A 12,470-nucleotide genomic window follows, 5' to 3' on the forward strand; every position below is an offset into this window, starting at 1 on the left:
ACGACAAGGAAGAAACTAAACTCGAATGGCATTAAACTATTCCAGACATACGATTATTATATATTTTCTTCATATGGCGTGTTGACAAATCCCATTTAATTTATTTGTAGTTATGTTGAGACATTTCCAAACTATTACGTATTGATTGGGACTGATAGTTTTACACTTAGCTTAGACTGCTTTCCGACAGGCTTTTGCGACAATCCTTTCAGGCGCTGAATTTGTAATGTTAAACCGTACAAAGTCATGTGTTTAGCAGAAAGCTACTGTAATTCCAAAGCTAGGTAGCTAACAAACCTTGGCTTTAGGCCGATAGATAAACAATTGTTGTTTACGTTTTATTAATACATCGCTTATTGTCAGCTAGCCTGTACATCACGTATTGCTGCCACTTTTTGAGCTAGCGCAGTTGAAATAACCTGCAATAAGCAAACTAGCTAAGTAACTTGTTAGCAGGCCAGTGTTAAGGGAAGTTAGCCCATCATCGTTTTATCCAAATTAATTGAGCATTAACGGTATACCAGCTAGGGAGAAGGCTCGAAAAATGTCAGCAATATTTTGCACTGAAAACATGACTAACGTTAGCTAGCCAATTGACGTTATCTTGTTTGGATGTGATGTAAATTAGCTAGCAAACTAGCTAAAATTCATGAGATTAACATTACGGAATTGAAGGCATGGCATTACTGCGTATCGCATATCGAGATTACTTGCAAAACGAGCGTGTAGATTAGGATGATCGACATATTTGAGAGATCACTTCTTTTACTTGGATTAAGATTGACAGTTGAGAACAGGTTTTGCAGACGTTATTCTGCTGTCATGATCCGGAGAGCTCAGATTAAGAAAGTCCTCTGCGTGGCAGAGAAAAATGATGCTGCCAAAGGGATATCAGAGATCATGTCAAACGGGAGAGCACAGAGGGTCAGTATTGGAGTTGCTTCCTAGCGGGGATAACTGTCTACATTGAACTTGTAACTTCTAATTGTTTTAAGGGCACATACACATTATTTCTATTTGCAAGGTGAAAACAAGTATCTTGCTTATTTTATGAAATATTAATAAGAACACGAATATTTCAAAAGAATACTAAAACATTATTCACTTGAATCGACTTTGAATTAATTTAATTAAATCCTTCATTTTTCAGAGAGAGGGGCTTTCAGTGTATAATAAAATTTACCAATTTGAATATCACCTCTTTGGACAGGTATGTTTATTTTAAATATTCAAGTCTGTTTTATCTTTAAACAAATACTGTGTTGTAGAAGTGAAGAAGGCCAAGTGATGAAAAATTGCTCATGAAAAAAATAATTCTTCCTGATTCATGTCTGTCGTTGTCTTCTGACTTTTTGATTCTCCTGAAATGTTATTAATTTGTTTGTGGCAATAATGCAGTTATAACAACAAGTTAACATTGTTACAAGTTAAAAGGTTCATAGCTAGGCTAATTCCCAGCCCCTGTCCATAGTTAGGGTTTTGTGTGGCCTAAAGATATTCTTACAGAGGAAGGACTTTTTACAATTTCTCATCAAAAACAAAATCACTCATTTTGTACTGGGTGATTGTTCAGATGCGTGTCGAATACATATCCATTTATTGTATAATTTCTGTGCCACATTATCTTCGTGGAAGCACCCCCTTTCATTGTTGTTGTTCTTTCTTACAGTAATGGTCTGTTGTTTCATGTGGTATACGTCATTATTGCCACAGAAACAGTGCTGTAGTTTCACTCGGTATGCTGCTTCATTATTGCTACAGGATCTGACCGTTTCTATGACATCTGTCTCCGGGCATCTCCTAGGACTGGAGTTCAAATCTCCTTTTCAGAAATGGTGCGTTGCTATTGTTTGCAAACACAATTGGCCTTATCGCCTATTTCTCCTTATAGTGATGTATCAGTGTTGTAAATTGCACCTCTGTTTCTCCTGTTTTAGGCACAGTTGTAGCCCAGTTCTCTTGTTTGATGCAGAAGTGGAGAAGATTTGCCCTGAAAACTCTGTCCAGATTAAGGTGTTTTTCTGTTTTGCCATATGATATATTTATTGATATTCGTTTCTGGAGTATGCACAGGCAATATCAAGTGCACAAACAATGCTTTTGTTTGAGTGTGATGCTCATTAATTATAACCTGTGCTTAATTTACTCCAGATCAATTACAAAGACACTCTTGGAGGGGAAAAAAGAGAACTTGAAAAGGATGAATTCCAAAATGAAGTGTGTTGACCTGTGCTGTGCTTTCTTTCTGGGCGTTGTGTGAATATGCTGTAGAGGACGCTTGAGAGAGAGATTCGTCAGTGTCAGGCTCTTGTCATCTGGACCGACTGTGACCGAGAGGGAGAAAACATCGGCTTTGAAGTCATTGATGTCTGTAAAGCAGGTAACTGTTGCATTTTGGGATCTACCCGTAATAGATTTAGACCATACAATTCTAATGTAAGAATGATACTTTATCGGTAACATTTTGAAATTAAATGCTTCTCACAACAGAACTGACACAGAAACCCAACAGTAGTTAACTTTTATCTCCTTAGGTCAAAAACACACACGGTTTTGCTTGTTTGTCCGAGTGGCTGGACGCTTCTTGAAAATGTTCCGTTTCTTCATTTCAGTGCGACCGAACATTCAAGTGTTCAGGGCGCGGTTTTCGGAAATCACTCCAAACTCCATCCGGAGAGCGTGCGAGTCCCTGACAGCCCCGGACGTGAACGTCAGCGATGCCGTGGATGTGCGACAGGAGCTCGACCTTCGCATCGGTGAAGAGCTGAAGAGCTTACATTACATTACATTAATGGCATTTGGCAGACGCTCTTATCCAGAGCGACGTACAGTTGATTAGACTAAGCAGGAGACAATCCTCCCCTGGAGCAATGCAGGGTTCAGGGCCTTGATCAAGGCCCCAACGGCTGTGCGGCTACACTGGGATTCGAACCACCAACCTTGCCTGCCCCAGTCATTTACCTTAACCACTACGCTACAACTAAGCTATACGCTTATGCATTTCATCTTTGCGAGCTTATTTTTAAAGTAATGAGTATGCAAAAGAAAATGAGAGAGCCAAATGTGCAGATGTTTTGGTCCAATGGATGACCATCATTCCTCCATCTACAAATTTCTTCATATATAAAAATTGTGCGTGTATTTATTTGAAATGGTAGGGAGTTTCTGGAAATAACTGGGTTTTTTCTCATCCAGGAGCGTCATTTACCAGGTTCCAGACTCTGCGTCTGCAGAAGATATTCCCCGCATCCCTGGCCAACCAGCTTATCAGCTACGGCAGCTGTCAGTTTCCAACTTTGGGATTTGTGGTGGAGAGATTTAAAGCCATCCAGGCCTTTATTCCTGAGACCTTCTTCAAAATCAAAGGTGATGCGTGTGGTAGCGATGGGCTTCCTGTGCTGTGCGAATGCAAACGCAGACCTGTGTGCCGGTTCCATGGCTGACGTCATGTGCCGTGTGTCATGTGTCACTCAGACTCTGCATGTCTTTGAAACTCCTGTTTCCTGCAGTGACCCATGAGATGGGCGAAGATGAGGTGGAATTCGGCTGGAAAAGACACCGCCTGTTTCATCACACAGCCTGTCTCGTCCTCTACCAGATTTGTATGGAGGTATGGGCCTGCCTGAAATATAGTTTCTAGTTAAAATCTATAGTAATAATTATAATATACATAATACAGTAATAATTCTGTTTTGTAAAAAAACACACACGTGGGTTTTCTGGGTGGCTCATCCTGTTAAGACACTGTTCCAGTGTGTGGGTGTCCTCATAGTCTGGTATCTGTTTAGGCACTGTTTCAGCGGGTAGATGACCTCATAGTCTGGTATCTGTTTAGGCACTGTTTCAATGGGTAGATGGCCCCATAGTCTGGTATCTGTTTAGGCACTGTTTCAATGGGTAGATGGCCCCATAGTCTGGTATCTATTAAGAACTGTTCCAGTGCGTGGATGGCTTCACGTACTGGTATAATAGAAAAAAATGTACAAATATCCAAGATAACATGAGCCAGTATTATTTTTTTTAATATTATTTTGTTTAAGGTCAATGTATTATTTTATTTCAGAAGATGTAAAAAAAAGTCTTAAATTGGTTGATCTTTGTTGTGCAACCCCAGCAGTCCCTGCTTTATCTTCAGTGGAAACATGCCATTCTGTCAGGTGGCAGTGGTGTGATAGTCTGAGAAGTTTGAGTGCATTTGTGTTAAAATTACCTTGGCTGCTGTGTACTTTGACCTCTTGCGTATTGGAAAGGGAAAGTTTTGTTTAATCATTAAGCTGAGTCATGAGTTCTGCTGTAATCGGACAAGTTTACAACGGAGTTAGTTAAGTCTATGCAAATGGATGAGCAACTTTAATAGATAAATATTGTAAATAATTGAGTGTATCAAATGTATAAATAATTGAATATCTCAAATGCAAAGGCTGAAACAGAAATGGCCATTTTAATTAATTGTGTGACGTGTGAAATTTTAATTGGTCTTGGATATTTTTATATTTATTTTTTTGTTTTCTGCATTAGTGTGTCAAAAGAGGACATTTGAGATTTCCAAACTTTCATTTTCCAACAAATTAAATGTTACATTAACATTTTTGTATTTTGTTAAATAAAGTAGCACATTATTAAGTAATAGACCACTTTTCAGATAAAAACTTGATTGAGGCTGTCTGGGATTACCTGGATAGACAGATACAAGCGAGACGGCCAAAGTCTGCAGAAGAACTATGGCAATTTTTCCAATATGCTTACCAGCCAATTTTCTTATAAAACTGCAGGACAGTTTGCCCACAAGAATGGGTGACTAAAGGGGAAGGGTTGTCACAACAAATATTGATTTGATTTGATTTGATTTGATTTGATTTGATTTGATTTAATTTAATTTAATTTAATTTAATTTAATTTAATTTAATTTAATTTAATTTAATTTAATTTAACGGTTTGCTGCTCTTTATAGTAATTTATTTTGTATTTAAAACAATTAATTTCATTTTTTTTTTTGCACTTATGTATATGTGAATCTAAGGTAGGGGTGTCAAACTCCAGTCCTGGAGGGCCGCAGTGTCTGCAGGTATTTGTGGTTTCCTTTCAATCAGCAATCGGCCTTGAGAAGGAGGTGTGTGGACTCTTTAGCCAATTAAAGACTTTGAAATTCATCTCTCGTGCTGAAACACACCAACAACCAGCAGACACTGCGACCCTCCAGGACTGGAATTTGACACCCCTGATCTAAGGGAAACTTTGGTATTGCTATCAACTAATTGCCTTCAGGGAAGCAAGTGAAAGATATGCCTATATGTCTTCAAACGCAATGTACTCTACTGTCTCTGAAAGGATCATAGCATGTTTCATATTTTTAAGAATATTTTAAATGCACAAAAGTAATACTGCATTTGAAGCTTTTAAAACAGTGTTGTCAACATTGCCATCTACTGGCAATGAATATACATCCTTAGTTTTCAATCGTCTGTTTAAAATGTGTAATCAATGAATTATTGCAGAAGTATTCATTTAATTCAGTTGTAACATGCATTTTGCATCTCAGGTGACCATGTCAGTGGTGAATGTGTGTGAATTTTATTTTTCAATCATGAAATTAATTTGAATAATTTACCTTGTACATTAATTCCAGCAACATTTTGTGTTCATATGGGATGTTATCTGTGAACTGCAATATTGGATGGGCTTTGATATCCAGCAAAAAGGCAGCGACCCATTAGGAAAAATGTGTACTTTTAAATCTCGTAAAAAGGAAGGGTTGCATTTCAGTTCATTGTTAAGGTCACATTACTTCTGTGCGCTGAAGAAAAAGATACGCTTTCATCATACATGCTTATGATGCTGTTGGATGAGGTTATGCAAATAGATGCGCAAGTTTGTGCACATTGTGCCTCCAGTGTAACCCGATACAGTGGGAATGCCTTCTGTCATTCCTGGTACTGGGGCTCAGTTCTACAGTTTGACAATATTATTCTCATTTCCAGGATCCCACCGCCACCGTTGTGTCTGTGACAAGTAAACCAAAAAGCAAGTGGCGACCTTTGCCTCTTGATACTGTAGTAAGTACAAATTAAATGCAAAGCTGTTCAGGTGGTATCATTTTTATTCCAACTAATGAATATGGTCATACTTTGAGAAATTATTTTTGTCTTTCTTTTTTACATAGGAACTTGAGAAATTGGCCTCCCGTAAACTGAGAATCAGTGCTAAAGAGACGATGAAAATAGCTGAAAAACTGTACACTCAGGGGTAAGGTGTGCTTCTTCCTCAGTTCATGGTGTTCCAGAGGAGCAGAACGTGGGTGTGATTTTTATCCCGTGGTCCTGCTCGTTGTGCGACAGATTCATCAGTTATCCCCGAACGGAAACCAATATGTTTCCAAACACCCTGAACCTGAGCCCCCTGGTGGAGCAGCAGACGCAGGACCCTGACTGGGGGACGTTCGCCAGGGGCATCCTGCAGCGGGGCGGCCCCACTCCCCGAAACGGCAACAAGACCGACCAGGCCCATCCTCCCATTCACCCCACCAAATATACACACAGTCTGCAGGTGATTTTCATCATCCCTTGTCAGATATCGAGTACGGCCTTCCTTCGAGAGAGACAATGTAACTGGATCGGGCAAACTTGTTGATGGTGGATACAGTATTGTTGCTGTAGCTTTGGTTACGGAGGCTCATTGTAAGGCTGTTTGTCCTCCAACAGGGTAATGAGCAGCGCTTGTACGAGTTCATCGTACGCCACTTCCTGGCCTGCTGCTCCCAGGATGCAGTGGGACAGGAGACCACGGTCGACATCGACATTGCTCGGGAGAAGTTTGCAGCTCATGGGCTGATGATCATCGCCAGGAACTACCTGGACGTTTACCCTTATGATAAATGGTCTGCCAAGGTACAGTTAGCCATTTTAAGTCCAAAGACTCTAAAGATGCCATGGCAACCCAACAGGAAGATTCAATTTGCTTACTAGACATTGTGTTTCCTGTGAAAAGAAAGTGAACTACCGAAGGTAGTTGTCAATGCATGCAACAGTGCGCACTGGCCAGTGTGCTGTTAAAATCCAGGCTTGACTTGACTGGGTAAATGATTCTAGGTAGGCGGAATGGCCTGATTACTTAATGATATATTCTTGTGGTCTTATCTCGTCCAGTAAAGTCGTTCTGGGTCAAACATCAAGCGTGTCTACATTCTGCTGTGGCGGTATGCAGTCTGCTCGCCTGCAGATATGAGGCTTACACACAACACTTTTGATCTGATGTGGGCATATGTCATATCCATGTACGCAGGTCATACCCACGTATGAGCAAGGCTCCCAGTTTCAGCCCACCGCCATAGAGATGGTGGACAGTCAGACCAGCCCTCCTCAGCTGCTCACCGAGGCTGACCTCATCGCCCTGATGGAGAAGCACGGCATCGGTGTGGTGCCACCTTTTTAAAATTCTTTAATAATAACTTGTGGTTATTCTTTAAGACCATTTAAAGGTTTATGTTGTCATTCAGGGTGCAGTATGTCTCATTTCATGTTCACTGTAAGCCTGTTAGAAGCTTTCAGTTTTTGAAACAAGGTTTAGTGAAGGGCCAGTTTTCAAGAAACTGGTTCTGCAACCTGGTGCTACAAGGCCAACTCCTTAACCAACAGGGGAAATAGGTGAAATAATTATTTGCAGTTCGATAACCCTAACAATAATACTCATGAAGAGTAATACATTTTAAAAGAACACCTGTTTCTACTACCATTCAGAAAAATAATCGGCATAGTCATATGGCTTTACATTTTGTTTTACATTTTACATTTTTGTCATTTGGCAGACGCTTTTAATCCAAAGCAACTTACAAGTGCTTTATTTGATTCATAACCTGACAAAATAGTCAGGGATCTGTGAAAACTTTGCCAGTGTTCAGAGAGTTAAAGTATTTGAAATGCATACTGTATGTGTCCCAGGTCTTACCACTAGACCACATTGCAACAACATTACACCGGGGGTTTCCTTTAGTAGAGAAATATGCAGTTGTGATGATGCAGGTGTGGTTGTGTGGTTGTGATGATGCAGTTGTGCTTGTGTGGTTGTGATGATGCAGTTGTGCTTGTGTGGTTGTGATGGTGCAGTTGTTATGCGGTTGTGATGATGCAGTTGTTATGTGGTTGCGATGATGCAGTTGTGATGATGCGGTTGTGCTTATGTGGTTGTGATGATGCGGTTCTGCTTATGTGGTTATGATGATGCATCATGTCTGAATTTGCATTGGTCTTCAGGCACCGATGCCACGCACGCTGAGCACATAGAGACCATTAAGAAGCGCATGTATGTGGGACTGACTGCTGATCAGAGGTTCCTCCCTGGAGAGCTGGGCATGGGCCTGGTGGAAGGTAAGGGACATCAGGGATCCTCGAATCAAAATAACAATAATAATTTGTGATTTACTGATGCTTTTATCCAAAGCGATGTACAGTTGATTAGACTAAGCAGGGGAAACCCCCCCCCCCCCCCCCCCCAGATCAATGCGGGGTTAAGGGCCTTGCTCAAGGGCCCAACAGCTGTGCCGATCTTATGTGGCTACACGGGCTTGAACCACCAACCATCCAGGTCCCAGTCAAGCACCTTAACCACTAGGCTAAACAATTAGTTGGCCAGACTGGTTCACACCTGACTCCCAGGTAAAGGAAAGTGCAAAGGCAGCAGTTATCAGCCCCTGAGGACCATGATTTGTGGAACAGGGTTGAACATGTGTAGTAGCCGTTTGAGAAGGTGGGAAGACTGAATTGCCTTTATCGTGGGATATTCCATTACATCAAGCACTTTGATCTTGCACTTGTATCTTCATCTTGATATTGTAGCTTTTTATCATATCTCTTTTAATCATGTCTCGCATCTAGTTTATGACTTTCCATAACTTTACTGACACAGGCAATGTTTACCATGTCAACGAGACTTGATGATCATAGCTATGCATAACAGATATGTTATGCGAATAATACCTTATCTGACCTGTGTTCTGTAGTTGTTCGAACGACCTTCGGTATGCGCTTATTGTACGTCGCTTTGGATAAAAGCGGCTGCCAGATAAAACGTAATTGCACGATTGTCTGCAGGTTACAACTCAATGGGCTATGAGATGTCCAAGCCTGATTTGAGAGCAGAACTGGAGGCTGACCTCAAGCTGATCTGTGAGGGCAGGAAGGAGAAGACTGCCGTGCTCCGGCATCACGTGAAGAAGTACAAGGATGTCTTCATAGAGTCTGTGAGGAAGGCCAAGAAGTGAGTGAGCCTACTGAACGAGTGTCGGGGAGACGGCAGAGTCGTGAGAGAGGGAGAAAGAGGGGAAGGAGGAGAGAAAGCAGCCAGAGTGGGGAAGGTGGACATGGAGATGGAGAGAGAGAGATGAGGAAAAAGAGTGAATGAGAGAGAGAATGAGAAAGAAGAGTTAAATAGTTAAATGGTTTTTGATAATGCAGATGGATTTGTAGCCCCACACAGCCTGTAGTCTGCCTCAGGTGGAGACTCTGTGCTCCACAGGCTGGATGAGGCCCTCTCCGCTTACCTGGGCCAGGCTCAGGAGTACACAGCCCAGGACGAGGAGCAGATGGAGGTGCCCTTACCTGTCCGGAAATGCCCTCAGTGCAGCAGGGAAATGGTGCTGAAGAAGAAGAAGGATGGTGTCGGGTAGGGGTGCAGCGCAGTCATGGGTTCAACTACTATCAGGATTTACAGTGCACTGTGAAAATCCCCAAAAAATGTGTAAAACTTTAAACTTGAAAAAGTTAGTGTCCGGGCTGCCTTAAAATGTTAAGTTAAGTGAACATGCAAACGCACATGTTCCAGTTCACTTAATTTAAAATGTTAAGGCAGTTCAAACGGGACGTTTTATTTTTTATTTTTATTTTTTTTTTTTACACTATCTAAGAATTGTATGGTTCCTCAGTTTCCAGTGGGGACCCTCCTGTCGTATGCAGGACAAGGTACTCTTAATGGCTCAAGAAATATGGTAATTATAGGTTTTTTTAAAAGTGTGTTATGCAAGTCAAACACTGGATAATAGACTAAGGACATAAGCAAGTATGGAAAACAAATACATTAAAAACATGAACAGTAGTGAAACTATCTGATTGGACAACTGAAGCCCAGATCAAACCAAGAGGTACAAAGCTATTACAAATCCCCCCCCCCCTTTTTATTTATTTATTATGTGCAAAAAGTGTATGCGGTGATAGTGATCGTCAAACCTGATGCCGTTCTCTCTCGATCTTCAGGAAGTTCCTGACGTGCATGGGTTACCCAGACTGCAAGTCCGCAGTGTGGTTCCCCGATTCGGTCCAGGAGGTCAGCAGAGACGAAAGCGTCTGCCCCACCTGTCGCCCGAGCCCCGTGCACATGTGCGTGTTACACTGCTCTGGCTGCCGCCGGAGCAGCGTCATCCTGACCTCTTTTTCTGTCTCAGTGGGCTCAGCGTGCAGTGTTGTGAGCTCAGCGTTGTGTTGTGTGTATTGGGCACAGGCTGAAGTTCAAGTTCAAGAGGGGGAGCCTGCCTCCCACCATGCCGCTGGAGTTCGTGGGCTGCATCGGCGGCTGTGACGACACGCTCAGGGAGGTGCTGAACCTCAAGTACCTGAGAGGAGGAAGTGACACGGCCAGGCAGCCGCCCGGTGGCGTGCCCGGGGCTCAGACGAGGCCCCGCCCGCAGCCCAGAGCGGAGGGTACCAGACCGCCGGCCCCCGCGGCCCCCCCTGCGTGGGCGGCCCGGCCCCCAGCGCCGGCCTCCGGCGGTGGTGCGACTGTGTGTAACTGCGGGCAGGACGCCGTCCTCCTGACCGTGCGCAAGGAGGGGCCCAACCAGGGCCGGCAGTTCTACAAGTGCAGCGCGGGGAGCTGCCAGTTCTTCCTGTGGGCCGACCAGCCCAGCGAGCAGCCCGCTCCTCCCAGGACCTCTGTGAGCTTTGGGGGGAGAACGCAGTCGAACAGCGGCGGCGTGGCCGGCGGCGTTAGACCCCTGGGCGGCGGCAGGACTCCCGCCGGGGACGGAGGGCCCACCATGTGCAACTGCAACGAGCCGGCCGTGACCCGCACCGTGGGGAAGGACGGGCCCAACAAGGGCCGCAGGTTCCACACCTGCGGCAAACTGCAGGAGCAGCAGTGCGGCTTCTTCCAGTGGGCCGATGAGAACGATCCTCCAGGTGCCTCTCCTGTTCACTTCTTTAAGGCCTTTCGTGTCCTTTACCTCCCAGTCACGCCTGTCGCAGCCTCCTGACTTCAGAGAGCGCAGAAAGGCATGGGCTGCTATCCCGTTAAACACATCATGTCAGCTCCTGCATCTTGTCACACCACAGTTCACAAGGCAGGTTCCCACAGACATGAGTCGGGGGAAGATGCCTCGTATACAGCTTGACAGATGGTCGCGGGTTAAAGCCCATTTTGTGCTGCCCTGCTGGGCTGCCAGCCACAAATGGCATTGGCATGGTCTGAAGTCATTACCAAACCGCGGGGCCAATGCGCTTTTAGCAATGCCTTAGCATTGATGGAAATGCCTTGTATTAGTTCGGAACAGCATTTCAAAGGAAAGACTGATTGAATATCTGTGTAGGAAATGCACGTGTTGTCAAATGTATGTATGTTTTCTGTTGAAGTAGATGCCGGAGGTTTTGGAGGAGGAGCTGGGGGTGTCACTGGGAGGAGGAAGGCCGGGACCACTTCAGACAAGGCACCAGCACCCAAGCGGACGAGAACGTGTGGCCTGTGTCATGAGCCTGGCCACACACGGACCACATGCCCACTGGCCCAATGAGAATGGGCCCCGTGGACACCCAGAGGACCTGTGATCTGACTTAACCAGTCCTCGAGACAGACTGAGCTAAAGGCAGTTAACTGCTGTATAGCCCCGTCACATGAATATTGATCAAACGTTGTTAATATTTACCCAAATGATTTCAAGATTTGTATTATAAGCTTTAAATAATAAATAAAACATATATTTCTTAACATTTCATGAGATTTTTTCTAATTTTCTTGAAAGGTGTAGAAGTGTATCTGTTGTTACTAATGCATTTACTACAATAAGTGCATGCTGCAAGGTGGAGCAACTCCATAAGAACCCCTCTTCACATGCGTATCTCCGACATATCGATAGCTGGTTTTTTTTATTTGGTGCCCAATGTGGAGCTGTATCCAGTTACCCACCCCAAATTGGAATGTCCATTTTTGTCCATTCATGGGCCTACCCCACCCACAGCTTTCCTCTGAACGTACACACAGAGCGGAGTCAAAACAAGACCACTCATATGCAGCCCGCATGTCAGCAGGGTCCAAGACTGTGGCATTCATCAACAGGAGCGAGACACCTAACCCTGATCTGTGTGTGTGTGTGTGTCTGTGTGTGTGTGTGTGTGTGAATGGGTGAATTGTAAAGCTCTTTGGATATGGCTAGGGCTTGAAGCAGGGGAAAGGAGGGAGCTGGATCAGTCTGTGAAGTCATGGTGGGGGAAAGG

At 43.8% G+C, this 12,470-nt stretch overlaps 1 protein-coding gene across 2 annotated transcripts; it reads left to right on the plus strand.

The window, feature by feature from the left end:
* The first annotated feature begins 71 nt into the window (after positions 1-71).
* On the plus strand, positions 72-11,969 carry top3a (DNA topoisomerase III alpha). Of its 2 annotated transcripts, none has more exons than XM_061223182.1 (19): positions 72-924; positions 1,151-1,210; positions 1,762-1,835; positions 1,938-2,013; positions 2,272-2,380; positions 2,613-2,756; positions 3,196-3,366; positions 3,510-3,610; positions 5,979-6,053; positions 6,161-6,243; positions 6,336-6,543; positions 6,699-6,884; positions 7,279-7,408; positions 8,247-8,360; positions 9,084-9,249; positions 9,508-9,654; positions 10,242-10,364; positions 10,486-11,162; positions 11,613-11,969. In XM_061223182.1, the coding sequence occupies exons 1-19, from the start codon at positions 736-738 to the stop codon at positions 11,768-11,770; spliced, it is 2,991 nt and encodes a 996-aa protein (XP_061079166.1). In that variant the 5' UTR covers positions 72-735; the 3' UTR covers positions 11,771-11,969. The 2 variants fall into 2 exon arrangements, with proteins under 2 accessions (XP_061079166.1, XP_061079167.1); XM_061223183.1 differs by having other exon boundaries at positions 73-924; positions 11,616-11,969.
* The last annotated feature ends 501 nt before the right edge of the window (positions 11,970-12,470 follow it).

This window comes from Conger conger, chromosome 16 (genome assembly GCF_963514075.1).
Source record: "Conger conger chromosome 16, fConCon1.1, whole genome shotgun sequence".
NCBI lineage: Eukaryota > Metazoa > Chordata > Actinopteri > Anguilliformes > Congridae > Conger > Conger conger.